The sequence below is a fragment of the Drosophila elegans genome, unplaced genomic scaffold, assembly GCF_018152505.1.
Source record: "Drosophila elegans isolate 14027-0461.03 unplaced genomic scaffold, ASM1815250v1 contig_149, whole genome shotgun sequence".
Taxonomy (NCBI): Eukaryota; Metazoa; Arthropoda; class Insecta; order Diptera; family Drosophilidae; genus Drosophila; species Drosophila elegans.
Window position 1 is genome coordinate 2,150,038 of NW_024545513.1, and position 17,211 is coordinate 2,167,248.

The 17,211-nt window shown below is 36.9% G+C and overlaps 6 protein-coding genes across 7 annotated transcripts; 4 read left to right on the forward strand and 2 right to left on the reverse strand.

The window, feature by feature from the left end:
• Nucleotides 1-71: 71 nt before the first annotated feature.
• On the reverse strand, nt 72-803 carry LOC108137252. The gene is made up of 2 exons (XM_017258835.2): nt 493-803; nt 72-422 (listed from the first exon to the last, which is right to left on the reverse strand). The coding sequence occupies exons 1-2, from the start codon at nt 712-714 to the stop codon at nt 414-416; spliced, it is 231 nt and encodes a 76-aa protein (XP_017114324.1). The 5' UTR covers nt 715-803; the 3' UTR covers nt 72-413.
• A 783-nt stretch (nt 804-1,586) lies between these two features.
• On the reverse strand, nt 1,587-5,290 carry LOC108137334. 2 transcript variants are annotated; one of them, XM_017258966.2, is made up of 3 exons: nt 3,910-5,290; nt 2,578-3,549; nt 1,587-1,862 (listed from the first exon to the last, which is right to left on the reverse strand). In XM_017258966.2, the coding sequence occupies exons 1-3, from the start codon at nt 3,959-3,961 to the stop codon at nt 1,798-1,800; spliced, it is 1,089 nt and encodes a 362-aa protein (XP_017114455.1). In that variant the 5' UTR covers nt 3,962-5,290; the 3' UTR covers nt 1,587-1,797. The 2 variants fall into 2 exon arrangements, with proteins under 2 accessions (XP_017114455.1, XP_041566799.1); XM_041710865.1 differs by having other exon boundaries at nt 3,896-3,912.
• Nucleotides 5,291-7,629: 2,339 nt separating this feature from the next.
• On the forward strand, nt 7,630-8,872 carry LOC108137241 (protein TsetseEP). The gene is made up of 3 exons (XM_017258821.2): nt 7,630-7,918; nt 8,082-8,273; nt 8,345-8,872. The coding sequence occupies exons 1-3, from the start codon at nt 7,660-7,662 to the stop codon at nt 8,779-8,781; spliced, it is 888 nt and encodes a 295-aa protein (XP_017114310.1). The 5' UTR covers nt 7,630-7,659; the 3' UTR covers nt 8,782-8,872.
• Nucleotides 8,873-10,014: 1,142 nt separating this feature from the next.
• On the forward strand, nt 10,015-10,704 carry LOC108137248. Its single transcript, XM_017258831.2, has one exon. The coding sequence runs from the start codon at nt 10,114-10,116 to the stop codon at nt 10,600-10,602; it is 489 nt and encodes a 162-aa protein (XP_017114320.1). The 5' UTR covers nt 10,015-10,113; the 3' UTR covers nt 10,603-10,704.
• A 962-nt stretch (nt 10,705-11,666) lies between these two features.
• Nucleotides 11,667-12,497, forward strand: LOC108137249. Its single transcript, XM_017258832.2, has one exon. It carries the CDS (start codon nt 11,739-11,741, stop codon nt 12,270-12,272), a length of 534 nt encoding a protein of 177 aa, XP_017114321.1. The 5' UTR covers nt 11,667-11,738; the 3' UTR covers nt 12,273-12,497.
• Nucleotides 12,498-14,549: 2,052 nt separating this feature from the next.
• Nucleotides 14,550-15,127, forward strand: LOC108137345. Its single transcript, XM_017258982.2, has 2 exons — nt 14,550-14,960; nt 15,024-15,127. Exon 1 carries the CDS (start codon nt 14,594-14,596, stop codon nt 14,957-14,959), a length of 366 nt encoding a protein of 121 aa, XP_017114471.1. The 5' UTR covers nt 14,550-14,593; the 3' UTR covers nt 14,960; nt 15,024-15,127.
• The last annotated feature ends 2,084 nt before the right edge of the window (nt 15,128-17,211 follow it).

Here is a 17,211-nt window from a genome sequence, read left to right on the forward strand (position 1 = left end):
ATTTGATTTTTACTATACTTAGCTGATACTGCATTTTAAGAAAAAATAACATTTTGATTTACACATAAAAATATTTTAAAATGTTTATTCATTTAGTAAAACTTTATAGAAAGCTTATAAAACTAAACTAGTGTAAGATTTGGCGATTAAAAAGTGTTAAATAAAGTGTTATAATAAAAGTGTTTAAGAAAAAAATTCTATACAAAAATTAACGTACAGGCCAAAGTCTGAAATCTAGTAACCAAGCAGAGCCACATAATTTTTGCTTAACATTTGGCTATGTATATTATATTATTTACAAGATCTGTAGACAGTTTGTTTAGGTTGTCACTTTAATCTCCTTGGACGCACATAAATAAAAATAAAATAAACACACATTTAAAATTAACTTGGCCAAGTGGTGTATGCCATTTTTAGACAATCTAAGGGGGTAAACAAATTAAAATTAGTAAAGTATATATTACGTCTTTTAGTGTCTTAGAGAGCACTCACTCTTCTGCAGCGGCCGTGATGATCGCGAATGAAGCCATGTCGGCAGCGATTTCCCCGCGTGTCGAAGAGCATGCCCTTGCCCACACTGCCGGTGGTGTTTTTGGCCACCTCCGCGGACTGTGAGCTGTTCAGCTGGTTGAAGTAGATCACCTTTCCGGAGCCACCGTACGAGGGGCCTAGCAGCAGCGCAAAAACGAGGAGCAGCAGCAGTGGCGATCGCATCTCGCCGCCAAAAGTCCCAATCGCACTGAGCTGTGGGGCTATGTTTTCTGATTTTTCGCTGGCCCGACGATCCAGCTTATCGCAAGCTGATTAGCTTGTTTGTTTACCCAGTGACACGAGTTTCGGAATGTCTCGCTGGACACTCTAGAATCTCAGCCAAATTATCTGGTTTAGTTTGGGATAAATACTGCCTACTTTTAGGCTGTTCTGGCTATTTATTCCCAAGCAAATGTTAGTTGCCTTAGACAACAGAAGCTTTGGATACTATTTCCTTAAATTAAGCACTTTAAAATATCATTATTATTATTACAACTTTACATTAATAACATTTTTATACTATAACAAAATTGTTAAGCTGCCACATTTATTGTTTTAACTAATTTAATTTAATTAATTACTTCATAATAATGACACTAATGCATTGAAGCATTTTCACTTTTTAAGCTGCCTAGAAATTTCAACAACTATCCTGCATTTTAAAAAAACTAGGACTATCTAGATTTACCTTAAATATGAAAATTATTTAATCATATTTGCTTTTAAACACAAAACTACACCATTAATTTGTTCTCGAGTTTAAGGTAGTTCGACCTCAAAGATTAGTTAAAAATAAATAATTTAAGAGCGAAAGGTTGACAGACCTTTTTGGCAAACCTTTTTGAATGGTTTTAAGTGAGCGTAGTCCAAAAATGGGACAAATGTCGGACTGTGACAATGTAAAAGCTTGTTCGTAATGGGCTCGATCAAAAATATTTGCTGGCACAATAAACACATTTTATAATGTGTAAGAAATTAGAATTTTTACTCAATCATTTTTTATAGTTTTTATTGTAGACTCAAACTCTGTTATTTAATAAGATGTACAATGGGGCTTCAGTTTTATATATTTGTTTTATTTGCATTTGTTTTATCGTCTTACATCACAAGGAGGAACTCTAGTTTGTCTGTTCTCGTACTGCCCTTATTTCCTGACTGTTTCTGCGTTTCTCTAGAGCAATTCTCTTCTATTTGGTTGGCTTTTTTGGGTGGATTCCTTATGTGGCTTTCTTCGGTGGCTTTCTTGGGGATTTTGGTGACTTTCTTCTATCGTGCGGTGGCGCCCGGCGCTGCTCGATACACACAATTGTCGGGATCCACGGTGATGAGCTCTGAATTGCAATTGGGAACATAACAAATGTTTTTTTAGTTTATAATTCCAGTTTCTATTCAGTTATATACATATAGCATGGCACTACATTTAGTAGTCTTAAAATGGATTTTATGACCTGCTACTCCCTCTTTATACCCTTGCAGAGGGTATTATAATTTCAGTCAGAAGTTTGCAACGCAGTGAATAAGACGTTTCCGACCTTAAAAAGTAAACATATCCTTGATCTACTAATCTATTAGTTTTAAATCTATCTGTATGAAACTTTCTCAAAAGATGTCTTTCTATTTCAGGTAGTATATAAGTCAGAACGAGCCGGATCGGACGACTATAGCATATAGGAGCAATCGGAAAAATAAACGAATATAAAATTATAACATTGATGTTTTTTAATTTTTTATTTAGTTCTTCGACATATAGTAATTGTTAAATATTCCAGAATTACGGTTTTAATTTTTTTAAAATCGGACAACTGTATCATATAGCTCCCATATGAACAATAAAAAATATTAAAAAAGGAAAAATTGTGAAACAATGTAATTCTCTATTTTGTAATTTGTTTTTTAAATTCTTTTTAACTTATTAATAACTTGACAGTTCAGAATTAGGCTTTTAATTTTTTTGAAATCGGAAAACGATATCATATAGCTGCCATGAGAACTTCGTCTAGGCGAAGTTTGCTTCCTTTCCTTTTTATTTTTTTTCAGTGTACTCACCCTTGGCTGCATCCTTACCGCAGCTGCGTTGGCTCGTGTTCCTGGGCCTGCCCCTGGACCTGCGTGCCCCAGATGCCTGCTGCTCCTGCTGCTTCTGCTGCTCCTGCTGCAGATCCCTTTCGTCCTCGGAGGTAGACTGGAGGAGTGTCCTCTGCTCCGCCTGTGGCCGCCTGCGCATCGTGGCCTGCACGACACTGGTAGCGGCTGCCTGGTGGTGATCCTCCTGCAGGATATTCTCGCTGGAGGAGTGCTTGGGCGGACGACGACGTCGGTGGCGCATCTTCTGCGAACTGAAGCTATCCTCGCGGATGACCAGGGTGCCCGCCTTGCTGGTTCGCAGGTAGTATCGCGGCGCCTTCGCCACCTCCTCCTCCGTGGCGAATTCCGGCGACGAGTGGCGCCCCTTGGACAGGCTGAATCGCTCCAGGATGGAGCTCTGCGACCGCCGGTAGCGTCTCTTCTCCCGCGGACCCGAACTCGAGGAGTTCAGGGTGGAAGTCGAGGGCGGAGTGGGGTACACCGGCAGATCCTCTTGGCCAGATTCCTGGAACTCCTGGAAGCGCACTCCGCGCAGCGAACTGGAGCGCCTGGAGCTCACCGATGGCTCCCAATTGGGCAGTTCGTGGGTGCTGAAGTCTATGCAGCTGCCATGGTGATGGCTCCTCTCCCTGCTCGAAATGGGCGTGGCCGAGGGCGTGGCCTCTGCTATTCGCAGGCCATGGAAGTTGCGCTCCAAGCTCAAATTGGAGGTGGCCGAACGCTTGCGTCTTCGCTGGGAGTCTCTGGACGTGAAGGTCTCCTCCTTTTGGCCATCGGCATTCACCAGAAGATTGCCGGAGTGATCGTAGAGCAGAATCCGCGGCAGAGCAATGTTGCTACAGCTGCGAGAGGTGCTCAGCTCCCAGTTCCAATGCGATGGCTTCTTTAGCTTGAGACTTAGCAAGTTGGCCAGGGGATCCAAGGCCTCCTCCACTGAGAAAAACAAAAATGGCATTGAAAACAATGAATTGAAAATTTAATATTAAACTTATAAGCCAAATACTAAATCATTTAATACAGTGAATATTTTATTGTTTGATTTATTATAAAAATATCTAATTAATATAATCAATCAGTGATTGAAAACAGTTACTATTTGACTTAAATTTATTGTATTTAAATAAAAAGTAGTTTTAATTTAATTTAGATTTGCAGTTACTAAAAACATTTACCAAAATAGTCAAACTAACAATTTTAATATGTTCATTAACCATTTAAAATAACTAAAAAAAATCAAAGCAAAAAATACTTAAATTGAGTAGAAAATATTGAAAGTTACTACGTTTTTTTTACCAGTGTCCTCTTCCTGCAAGGCATCGTCCCCATCTTCAGCTTCCTGGGACATTGCAGCTCATCAGCTGGTTGCCCTTTGTTTTATTTGTGTTTTCCTTACGGTTTCCTTGGGTTTCTCTCTTGATTTTTGATCTTTTGGGGTCTCCGTTTCCTTCCACCTGTTGGTTGTCCGTTCTCTTGTTTGAACTGACTTTATCTAATGCTGCTGCTGCTTCTTCTTCATTCACGGCTGATCTTTGGCTTGCTCTTTTTTGTTGGCCTTTGGCCAATTTATTGTTTATCTCAACTATGTGTGTACAGGCAGCATTCGTTAAATGATTTTTTGTTTTTAATTTATTGAAAATGATGTTCTTAACTATTTTTTTATATGTTTTCTTTTCTATACAAGTTTAGCTATTTTATTTTATTATTAATTTATTATTATTATTTATTTCTGTTTGTTGGACTTGGTTTGTCTATATGACCTTTCCTCGCTTAAATTATTTAGTTTTGTTATGTTGCTTTTAAAAATGGTTGTTGTTAAGTAATTTATGATGACACAAGTTTAGGGAAATATCTTTTAAATTTTTAGTTATGTATTTATTGTTTCATTTTTTTGGTTTTGGTTTGCTTATAATGCTTTCTTGATTTTAATTTATTGTTTTATGATTGTTTAATTATGGCACAAGTTTAAGGAAATAAATCTTTGGAATCTTTAGCTATTTTATTTATTTGCATTATCATTTTATTGCTTATTGAATTTCATTCAATTTAATTGATTTGTATCATTGAAACTTGAGCTATTTGATTTAATATTTGACTTTTTTATTCCTTTGTCTGTTGGATTTAGTTTATTTTCAATGGTCTCCCTGTATTTCTTTTAACGATAATAATTTATTATTTGATTTACTTATTATTTGCGTAGCTGGTAGCCTGGCTTCACTGTCCTTCGCTTTGGATGCTGATGCTGCCCACGCTTCAATTATTTTTGGCTTCTTTTTTTCAGCATTCCCTCTCTCTTTTATGTTCTGCTATTTTTAGTTGATCCGCTCCCAAAAGCGTTCCCGTTCGCTTTCTCAATTTCCCGACTCTTAGGACTTTTCCGCTGGTGACACTTGAATGTGGCACACACTCTGCCACTTTATAGGGCACAAAAAAAACAGGGACACAAAAAGAAAACACCACACACAAAAAACAGAGTTTTATGGGTTGGCAAACCAAAACAGAGAAGGGAAAACACAGCGATCTTTTCCGCAGACAGATAGTAGATATGTATGTGCCGCTCTCCCGCTCGCACTCAGAGGCTTCCCAGCTCGCCGTCTCGCTCTAACTGGCGTCTAGCGTCTCTTTCTTTTCGGTGCCGCCGATCAGCTGCGAACGCTTTGAGTTCCGCCCGCCAACGTGCCTCGTAGCCAACTGTTCGATTTGGCCGCATCTCGCGGGCCCAAAAAAAAAGCACCCACCCCGCCCATTGCGCCCCTCCCTTCTGAAAAGCCAACCCCCCACCCCCTGGGATGACCCACTGGCAATTTGCATATTTCACGCTCTCACAACGAGCATTTTTTCGGAGAAGATCACTAAAAGATATCGCCATTTAAATACCCTTGAAATTTCACATATTGTATAAAATATGTTTTTAGATTCAAGAAATCCTCATCAACCATATTAAACAATTTATTGAACTTTTTATTTACAGATTAAAAACTAAGCTTATAAGCACAATGGCCAACAGACCGATTTAAAATTATTTAACATTTTACTTTTTACATTTAGTAAATAATATATTAATTGGAAGACTTTAGAAAATTATCTTGTAAAAAATATATATGATTTCTCATGAAAACATTAGTATCAGCTATGTGTAAACAAAATATTTATAGCTAATCACAATTCAAATGTTAATATGATAAGGCATTATAAACAAACAAATGAACATTTAAAACAAATTTATTTTCCCAAAAAAAAAATGACTTTGTAATGTGACTTTGTATGTGTAAACAAAATATTTATAGCTAATCACAATTCAAATGTTAATATGATAAGGCATTATAAACAAACAAATGAACATTTAAAACAAATTTATTTTCCCAAAAAAAAAATTACTTTGTAAAAACGTACAAAAAAAGCTTTCAATCTATGTAATATATATATATATATATATATATATATATATATATATATTGTAAATACAAGAAATGGTATTTTGTTTTCCTACAGAAAAGAATTACCTCAAAGTGACATCAGCAATCCACTTAATCTTCCAAAGCATGTCATTAATTAATATTTTGGCAAATATTTTTGAAAATCCCATACGCAAGGCCTGACTGACCACAGATCAAAGTGATGATGCCCCGTCTCCAAAGTGTATGAATGTTTTCAGTGTGTGTGTTCCTCACAACATTTTTGTTTATCTATCCCGTGCCACGCCCCTTGCCGCCCACTTTTCGAACCGAGGGAAAAACACAGAAACACACATATTTCGGTTATGTTATTGGGAAATGACTGAAACATATGTGGCCGCCGTCGCTCGGCTAATTTGCACCACCAAAACATTTTGCCATTGAAAAATGACAAACAAACAGGGGCAAAAAAAAGAGGGAAAAGTGTGTGGCAGAAAGAAAGGCAGAAAAGGTAAAGCGAACTGGGGAAAATACGAATATGTATGGGGAAAATGACTTTTCACGCATTTTTCATCATCGCAGCGAGACCATATTGATAGCCGAGGTCCTGGCACTTGCGATGAGTCAGCTGCTCGTCAATTTGCAACCCCAAAAGGTCCGATCGAGGGCATATCGATTACGCAAAGATCCCACTATTAACTAATAATATTTATCTAGTTGTTTGTTACTTAAATTTACATTCGATCACGCAAAAAAGGCATTTCTTCAATGCAATTAAAGAGTTTATAATGTAACACTTATGTCTATTTTATAAAAAAAACTGTATAAATAAAAGTGGTCCTAAATATATATATTATCTTTTTTGATTAATAATTAAAACAAAAATATTTCTTTATATGTATTAAAAATTGTGTTGTATTTTTTAATCTTATTTATGCTGTAGCTTAAACTATGTTTTAAAATAGATCTGTTAAATATATGGTTTTTTCTATATTATTAATATCATTAAAATATTTTGAATATAACTTTCTCGGTTAATTAAAATGATTATTTATTTTTAAGTTTACTAAAATTTTGCGTAAAAAACTTAAAATGATTAGCATCTAAACTGAAAATGTTCCACATAAATATTTAATTTTAAATGTTTATATAAACTAAATATTTGTTTGGAACTTTTTCAGTACAAACATTTTGGTACCAATATATGTATGTTTATTTATTTATTCATTCTACGCCTCGATGATTTCGATGTGCCCCATATGACTGGCAGCAGAATGCCCTGCCAAATTTCGGCATCTGGCCTCCCCTTTTCAAGGGGGCGGAGGGCTGTGGGCAGCAAAGGGGGGGGGCATTTAGCCAAGCTCGTGGCAATTATGTTTGCGGCTAATTTGTAACGTGTCCGTGGATGGAATCTAATTTGTGCGGACATTGATGCATCGTCACGAGGCAAGAGCCGCAATTAAACGGCGCAGTGCGAAAGTATGCAACACTTTGCTTGGCATGGGTTCAAATCTTCCCCCTCCCCTCGAACCGCTCCCCCGCGCCACGAGTCCAAGGTCAGAAGGTTATCGCATTTGATAAGCTTTCGCTTGGCTCGCTATTGTTCCATGCGCAAAGCTTGCTGCAAAATAGTTTAGCCGCAGACAACGCGATGAACACATCCCGATCCCTGCTTGCAATTCTTCTGCTCGGATTCTCCTGCCTGGAGAATCTGCAGGCGCGCTCTCTTCCGGACGGAGAACGGCATCGGTTCGTGCGCAGACGCATCTCGCCGGACGATCCCGACCTGGAGATCATCGAGGTCAAGGAGGTGTACTATGTGCGCAGGCCCAAGAAGGTGGTCATTCCACTCGACGAGGACGAGATCGACTGGCGCATTCGCTGCGACTTTGAGCCAAATCTTCCGGAGTGTAAGAAAGATTATAATTTATACAAAAATAGTTTAAAAAAGTATTATTGATGCCATTTCTTAGGTAGGGATTTAGTAAGTGTAAGAAAGTGAATTCATGCAACGTATAAGATTATCTTTATACAAAAATAGTTAAAAAATAAAACTTCTACCTATTCTCTTAGGTAGGGATTTAGTAAAGAATGTGGTGCCCAGCAGGCCAACTGCAACCACTACTACCACCACCACCACCACTACTAGGGCGCCCACAACCACCAGAAGCACCACTCATAGAACCACCACTACTCCGGAACCACTGCTGGATGAGTCCATGGAGCGTAAGATTCGCTGTGACTACGATCCCACACGGGAAGAATGTGAGTTTAGTTTCAAAGATATATATATATATATGCTCTGAACTCTAAATGAGTATTTTTCTAATTTAAAGGTGCACCTTCAACCACGACTAGTACCAGAATTTCAGATTTAAATGAAACTGAACCGGAGCCGGAACCAGAAACTGAATCGGAACCGCAACCAGAAACTGAACCGGAACCGGAACCGCAACCAGAAACTGAACCAGAAACTGTACCTGAACCGGAACCAGAAGATCAGGAAGAAGAGACCGGAACTGATTCAGAAAACGATATTGAAAACGAATCCAATCCCGAAAGCGAAAAAGAGTCCATAACTCCACCAGAAGAAGAAGAAGAAGTCACTGAGGAAGTCATGGAACTGCCAGAAGACGATGGTGAAAGCGTAGAAGATGCCGAGGATCAAATGGATCAGGAGGACGAGGCCGATGCGGAGGACGGGTACGATACCAACTTTAATGACAGGGAACCCCATTCAATTGGAGATCATGATGACGGCGACTGGAACTAGATCTTAAATGGAAAATAGCGCTTGATAGGAGAAGTTTGATTGTTCCATCTGTTACCTTAATTGGGTGTCAATAAAATTACAAATTACGGCAGTTCAAGTGCTTTTCCTCTGTATAATTGTGTTTCGAGGGTGGATCGATTTTGAATTCAAGACAATACTTTAAGTTAAATTAAAGTTCAATAACACTAAAACGCTTAACTTAAATTTCAATAACACTATAACGCTTTCTTTTTCTGGGTATACAACATTTTTAGACAATATTTCTAACTTTTGATGTGCATTCTAATTACACTTAAATGCTATAAATAATATTTAATTTATTAAAAGTAAAAATTTTTAATTATTTAATTATGGAAGATTTATTTATTTAATTGATGTTTAATCTAAACCAATATGCTAAAAAAATATAAATTAATATAAATTTATTGAAAACAAAATCAAACCACAAGGTAACAAGTAAAAAAAATTTTAAAAAACTTTTATATATTAATAATTATTGAACAATTATTGAAAAAGATTTTATTCAAAAGCTTAGAAAAATAATGTTTAATTACAATTTTTTGTTTTGTTGTGTCCTAAAAAATACAATAAATAAATTTACCAAATCCACATGTTTTGCCTTATGCCTTTTAATTCTTTAGTTTTCATTTTTTTAATTTACCGAGTAAGAAACTTTACATATGACCGGAAACTGCTTGAATTTCCAGCTCCTTCGAAAATCCCCTTTTAAACATTTACTAGATTTCTCTGCGAGAATCTTATGGCCTCGCCAATTGTTTCATAATCACTAGTAGCTCGTGCCATTGTGGGTCAATTCCAGATCAGTTCGTCTGAATAGCAATTGACTAGCACATATACTACTGATATATATATGTGTACGAGTATGCCCAAGTCTATAATCTATTTATATACCATATTTGTCACAGCTTCCGGCTTGGCATGAAAAAAGTGCGTATTTATTTGGGTGGTTTAAAGGTGCGTAATCAAAGTGGCTTGAGATGGGGATATATATATAAATATATATAATATATATATATATATATCTCAGCGAAGGGATTCATTGCCCTGTTTTTGTAACTATAATATAATTTGTATCTTTGTCGAGTTATGCTTAAATCAGCGCACAATTGCAATGATTGTCGCTGTTCGCCAATTGAATTAAGGAAAATGCGAAGCAAGTGACACACAAAGGCGATGTGACTTCGATGCGAATAAAATGGGTGGAAGTGGAGGCGCCCCAGGTCAGTCTCGCCGGAGTCATCGTTCAGTCTGGTACTTGTGTGTGCGCATAAGGCCAAAGGAACCCCAAACACTAAATACATATATATTAAGATGAATCATCTGCAAGGATTTCTATTTTTCGTCCTGCTGGCTGGAATTTTCCTGCCAAGTCAGGCTGGTCTCTTCGACTGTGAGGATAAGATTCCCGGACTAAGCGATGTGAGCGACAAAATATCGGAGATTTCGGGCAGTAGCACTAGTTCGGAGCACGAGGTGCGCGACTTCTTCAAAAACGTGGGCTGTCACATCAAGGAGGGGGCCAAGAAGCTGGGCGAGCGGGCCAAGGACCTCGGCACCGAGATCAAGGAGGGTGCACAGAAGCTGGGCGAGAAGGCCAAGGTCCTGGGCAGCGATCTAAAGGAGCGCTTTGACGACCTGCGCGACAAGCTGGCCAAGGACTCGGCCGAGGAGATGAGCAAGGATCGCGGCTTCCTGGCCAACGTCGAGATCATCAATCCTGACATCCTCAAGGGCGAGCAGCAGTGTGGCCACGGACACATCCTCGACGCCTTGGGCAACTGCAGCAAGTTGAGGAAGTAACCGAATGGTGGGAGCACTCGACTCCTGCTCCCCTAAATGCTTAAGTTTTTTATGAGTTTTTTTTTTTGGTTCGTGTAAATAAAAAATGAAAGTGAAATACAATCCATGAGTTTTTTTTTCGGGGAAATGCCAATCAAGAATTTTAGACTTTATAATTAGATATAATGCATATTAAATTGCTTGATTAAATATTAAAAATATTTTAAGTAATGTGAAAAATATAATAATGAAAATTTGAGCAAAACAATATTTAAATTGAGTATGACACAAGTACGTACTACGCTTTTTTAAAAGTGTTTTTTTACCTTTATTTTAATTTGTTTTCACTTTTTTTTTAAATTGGCCTGATTCAGCTGTACCTGTGTTAATGTTCCCTTTTTGATGATTCATATGTATGCAAATGTGAAGCCTATTAAAGATAAACTAGCTTGGCAAAGCCTTTAAGATGTGATTTTAAAGATTTAGACGAGGTAGACAAATATATGTAAATATTTTTATGTTAAAAAAATACATAAATATTACACATGGCTTTTACTTACTTTATAAAATATTAAATGAGTTTTAAATGGTATAAAGGTATTGGAAAATAATTTTAAATAAATGCCATTCTTTTAAATAAATAGTATGTTTTGATTAGATCGAACATATATAAATTTTAATAAAGCAAATCAACAAGAAAACCCCATTTTAAGCTGGTTAGTGACTAAACCAATAAAATATATGTTCTAGATGCTCCGGATGTTTTGTTAGACTTAACGAGCCACTTGACAGATTAGTCACCTTTGCAATTATGCAAAGTAGTACCCATGAACCTTTCTCTATCCGCCTTTTTGTTCTTTCTCTGGCACATTCTGGAGAATTCTCCAGCCTTTTCCATTTCTCTGGAAATTCTCTCTTTCTCTGGGCCTCTCTTTTCGCTCGCCTCAAATGCATTTCAGTTGCCCGACGACTTTCTCGCCTCTGAAAAAAAGCGCAAAGCCAAAGACCCAGCCCAAAAGCCACCAGATACTACACTACTATAAGCTTATACCGAAGAACTTGGTCAGGTGGCTGCGACTGCGGCTGCAAACGGGTTTCAGTTGAGTTTGGGGTCTCAAAGGCGACGATACACGACATTCGATTCGAGACAGACCGCGATGATGACTAATTCCCTGATTATGGCCGTCTTTTTGGCCACTTTGTGCCTGGGCATAGGCCAAATCCAAGGAGCCTCCATTGTATGCGGCTCCGCGGAGACGAAGTCTCTGGAGGATTCGGAGGCGGCGACCACGCCCAGTCCCAGCGAGGTCAACAAGTTCGTCCACAGTCTGCAATGCACTCTGGAGAAGGCCAAGCCCTGGATAGCCAACATCGAGAAGGAGGCCAAGATTCTGGAGGAGAAGGCGCGCGATGTCACCAGATCGCTTTTCCAGCGCATCAACATGCTGGTCAATGTGCTGGCCTTGCCTTCAAACTCCGAAAAGGATAAGGATAAGAATAAGGATAAGGAACCAGAGGACGTCCAATCCTCCACAGAGGGATCTTCCACTTCGGGGGCTTCTAGCTCTAGTGTCAGTTCAAAAAACGATCTTAAGGAGGAGCTGCTGACCACTACTTCGCAACCAATTCACATGGACTGGCTGGAGGATCAGGCCAACGAGGTGGACTACATACCCGAGAAGAGCCAGTAGTGTACATAGATAAGCCATATGCCTAAAAATATTTATATTAATTAATAAAGATGTTTGCTCTTACTGGAAAGTAAGCCAATCCTATACAGACAAAAAACTAGTGCAAATCCATAAAAAAGTGGGTAATTTGCAATGTGATATTTGCAAGTTTCAAGACCACATCAATACGAAATTTCATCAAAACAATCATTTTTTCTTATCATTTTATTGTTCCTGTTAATTTTAAAAAAGCAACCATTTAATTTCAATTTGATAATTTCCAATAGTGTGAAATTAATATTGAATAAATTCGTAATTTTTTTCTTTCTCAATTTCAACATCTTTTTTTTCTGTGTACTTAGAACAAGGACAACATACAACTGATTTTCTTGAACGGCTTTTCTAATTGTTACTTTTTCTTAGACAGCAAATATTTAGAATTCAAATTTTGGACACCAAAAAAGCCAATTTGGTGTCTGTTTTACAAAAATAGAAATTTTAAAATAAAAGTTTTTATCGCTAAGTACTCTTATGTACTTTTATCACTAAACCATTTGGGTTTCTAAGAAGTGAAAAGAAAACCTTTTCATTACGCATGACTACTTGTTTACCTATAAAGTATTAAATTTAGCATAACTGGAAGCCCGAAACTTGTTCTCAACACTGAACACCGAACACCAATTGGGTTAAAGTTCTGCTTTTGTGACTCACCGCACTTGGGATTCTTTCCCGACTTTCTCTTCTGGACTTTTCTCGCCACCGTGGTCACATTGGCCAAAAATAAACAAAAATAAACAAACATAAGCAAACTGAAGCCCTGCAACTTCGGCTAACCTGTGAGCCGGTTTTTCAACTGTTTTTCAACGGATCAGTGAGTGAATCAGTGAATAAGGCTCAAACTGAATGGTTTGGCTTCAATTGTCACCTGCCAGTCGTCGGTGAAGATGCAGCTTCTGAGCACCTGCGCACTCCTGATAATCATCATTATGGTCTCCATATCGTTGCCCATTAGCAAGGGCATGGTCTGGTCGGGATTTAGCTGCTCGGCGCGGGATCATCGCGGCTGCTGCTACAACTGGAGGAATCCCAAGCGGCCGAAGCCACCATGTGCCCCCTAAATGAGAGACTAGAGTTTAAGGCTTCCTCAAACCAAATAAAGTCAGGAATAAGCCCAAGCCACAAAAGAAATGGCAGCGAAGAACAAACGGTTTTTATGTTTTTATAGTGAAAGTTACAAAATCGCATTTAAATAAAAAATAATTGGTATAAAACTAACACTTTGTGTTTATTTATTAAACTGTAAAAGCCGCAAATAAACTTAATATAAAAATAAAATTAGACTTCTTTGTTTTTAATTAAACTGCCCAGAAAGCGCAAAAAAAGGGTGTAAATAATATTTAATTGATTGGTAAAATTGGGTGTTTAATGGGCCTATCTAAAACTATGCCAAAAATAATAGTGGCCTCGTGACTTTAATTTAAGTTGATTATCCATCAATTTGGCTTACAATTTGTCCAAACAATGAGTAAATATTTACAGTTTTTGTTTGCTTTAATAACAGCAGATTATACCAATGTCAAACGCTTTTTTGTAATTTTGTGTGTTTATATTTTTGTGGAGCAAAACAAAAGAAACAATCTAATATTTTATAGCACCACACTATAACTATTTATTTCTCTGATTTTTGCCGTGTTTTTGTTACGGCACTTTTTAGCATTTTACAAATATGTTCACATGCTGCTTAGTGCTTTCAATAAAAGAAACAAGTTTTGAGAATTTACAATACATAATTTTTTAGGTGACGCTATAAAAGTAGCAATTAAAATCGATATTTGAGCGAAGACAATTGTTTATTTTATTATTATTAGAGATACATTAATTAATATTTAAAAGTGTTGGAAAAATTTATTTTTAGATAGCTCTAAATAAGATAAGGCAAACAGAGTTTATATTCAAATTTAATATGTTAAAGAAATGTAATTATATATAGATAGCTTTTGATAAGATAAGATAATATAAATTTAATAAATATATACAAAATTCACATCCTAGAAAAAAATATTTTTTAAGGTAAAGTTTTTAAAATGACTGTCTTATTTTTCCCTGTGCACAAGAGCTTCCATTACGGCGAAGCTAGAGCAGTTCGCATTGAGTGAGCGCACGAACGCAACTTGATTGGGGTCTATTTCAGCCAAAGGGGGGATCTAAGGTCTAAGGGGCGAGGGGGGGTGGTGCCGAACCGGTTGGCTGTACCGAGCCGAGATTCCAGATCGTAGGCCGCCGTCTCAGAGCGGACCGAGCGAGCGATCGATCAGTCGCGTTGTGAACCTGAAAACGTCGAGATGAAATCGCTGGTGGTGTGCTCTTTGCTAGGATTGCTGCTCCTGATGGCCGCAAATGAGGTGCGGGCCGAGTGCGACGAGGCCAAGGCGCCCGAGGACAGCGACTTCAAGCACTTCTTCAAGAACCTGGGCTGCAAGGTCAACCAGGGGGCCAAGGATGTGGCGGAGGCGGCCAAGCCCTACGCCGACAAGATCGGCGAGGGCGCCAAGGAGTTTGGCAGCTCGGTGGCCCAGAAGTACGACGAGCTGAAGCACAAACTCACCGATGAGGCCTCCACCACCCCCAAGGTGCCCGTGATCTACGACGGGCCCACCGAGAAGGTCCTTTTGGCCCCCATCGGAGGACCCAGCTCCCCGGCTCCATAAGGTCAGTCTAAGACCCGTCTCAAAAACCCTTTAACTAGTTAATATACAATTTTTAAATTTTCAGAAAACTCCCACAACTGGAGGACTTTGTTGCATAAGCTTTCTTTGTTTTTTACTTTTTTTTCTTGTGATCTTTACAAATAAAAAGCTAAATCAAGTGATGTGGAATTCGTGACCTGTATGTGTTTTGCGACTTAATTTGATGCTGATAAGCGGGCATCGCTGGTTATCAATGTGGAGCTAATTAAATCGGACAGACAGCGAAAAAACAAAACAAAACTTAGGGGATCTTTGAACCTTGGAATTAGGCAGGCATTAAAGTCAAGGAAACTATGCCACATAATCTATGCAAACCAAAAAATATATATTCACAAATAAAAGCATAAACAGACAAACAGGGAATCTTTGAACCTTGGCCAGCCAAAAATATATGCTTACATACAAAAACATAAACACACATTAATAAAATTGAACACAGAATCTAGGAAAATCAAACTGAAGAAGATTCAATTAAAATCTAAGCAGAAAATATGAAGGCATTTAATACAGTACAAATATTTTATATTTTATATATTTTATTTATTTTATATACCTTTTATAAAATGAATATTTTTGGCAGATTTTTAATTCCAACAAAAGTACATAATCTAAGAAAACCAAGGTGATAAAGACTAAATTAAAATCTTAACAGGAAAAAAAGTAATTTAATAAAGTAATAATATTTTATAGCAGAACCTTTTATAAATTTTATATACACAGCCCTTCAATTCCAACAAATGAACATAATCCATGAAAATCATGATAAAAATAAAATCTTACCATAAATTGTCTAATACAATAATATTTAAAATTTTATATATTTTATATTATTACCAACCAATGCTATATTTTTTACAGCAATACAACTCCAAACAAAAGTACATAATCTATAAAAATAAAGGTACAAAATATTTTAAAAAAAGTTGATCATGAAATAATAGCTTAAATATTGTGTACTTTATTTTAGAACCCAATCAATTTTGTTGGGTTCAATGTGCTTTGTGTCTCAAGAACACAAAGTGATTTAGTGGAATTATTGGGAAAAACGGGGGAACAAAAGCCGAGACATTAAGGCAATTAACAACTAAAAAAGAAAGCAAACCGCAAGGTATTTACATTTGCGAAGTAATTATTCAAATTCAATCCATTATTTCTGAGAACTGAAGTCGAGTGCAGTGGCACCCAGTTGACAACATAAAGGCAAACATCGTTGCTCCCTTCAAATCGTCAACCTTCACTCACTGTCGAAATAAATTATATAGTTGAGATGCTGCTGATCAGTCACCATGACGAGCAGTTCGTTTATTTGGCTGGTCTGTAATTTATTGGTGATTTTCTATCGTTTGCATAGGGAAACTACAAAATACACAGAATATCATGGCAATAATATATGTATTTTGCAGTGATCTAAATTTGAGTGTTAAAGGTATTTTGTAAAAGAAAACTATTTATAATTTGACAAAAGAACATCTGACATGCAATGATAAGATAATAAATGTGTTTAAGTTAGATGAAACTTTTATTTCTAAATAAAAAGCATAAACATTTGGGGATTAACAATTTGTATCTATTTGCCGCTCAACTAAAATAAAAATAAAATAAATATATTGAGCCCTGCGTCATAAAATGTTTGTAAATATGTAAAGTCTGTGCCCTTTAATCCCGAGTAATCTGAGTTATTGTCAGGGTATTTCCCGCTTAGCGGCTGAGTGCATACACAGGTAAATTGAATAGGAACTATAAATATCAGAATATTGACTTTAAGATTTATTGTAAAATAAAGTATTTTGATTTTAAATAGTTTATATTTGATTTAAATGGATTTTTTTAATTTAAATATGGTTTTAGTTCAAAATAAATTTATAGATATTAAAATCAATTCCGAAATTATTTAAAAACAACATTTAAAAAATGTTTTATATTTTCATATTTAGAATAAATAATGGATGAAAATCAAAGCGAAAAATATTTAAATAGAGAACAAAATATTTGGACTTACCACGTTTTTTTACCAGTGTAATATTTTTTATTACCCATTGACATTTGTCTTGTCATTTGGAGCTTGTTTACATTTCGGTCAGTTTCTATTTGATCGACTTGCCTTCGCTCGGCTAATTTACTCATTTACTCACTTACTCATTTACTCATTCACTTATGAGCGCGGATGTGCCAATGTCAAGTAGCAATAACAGTGCTTTTTGTACTTCTACAAT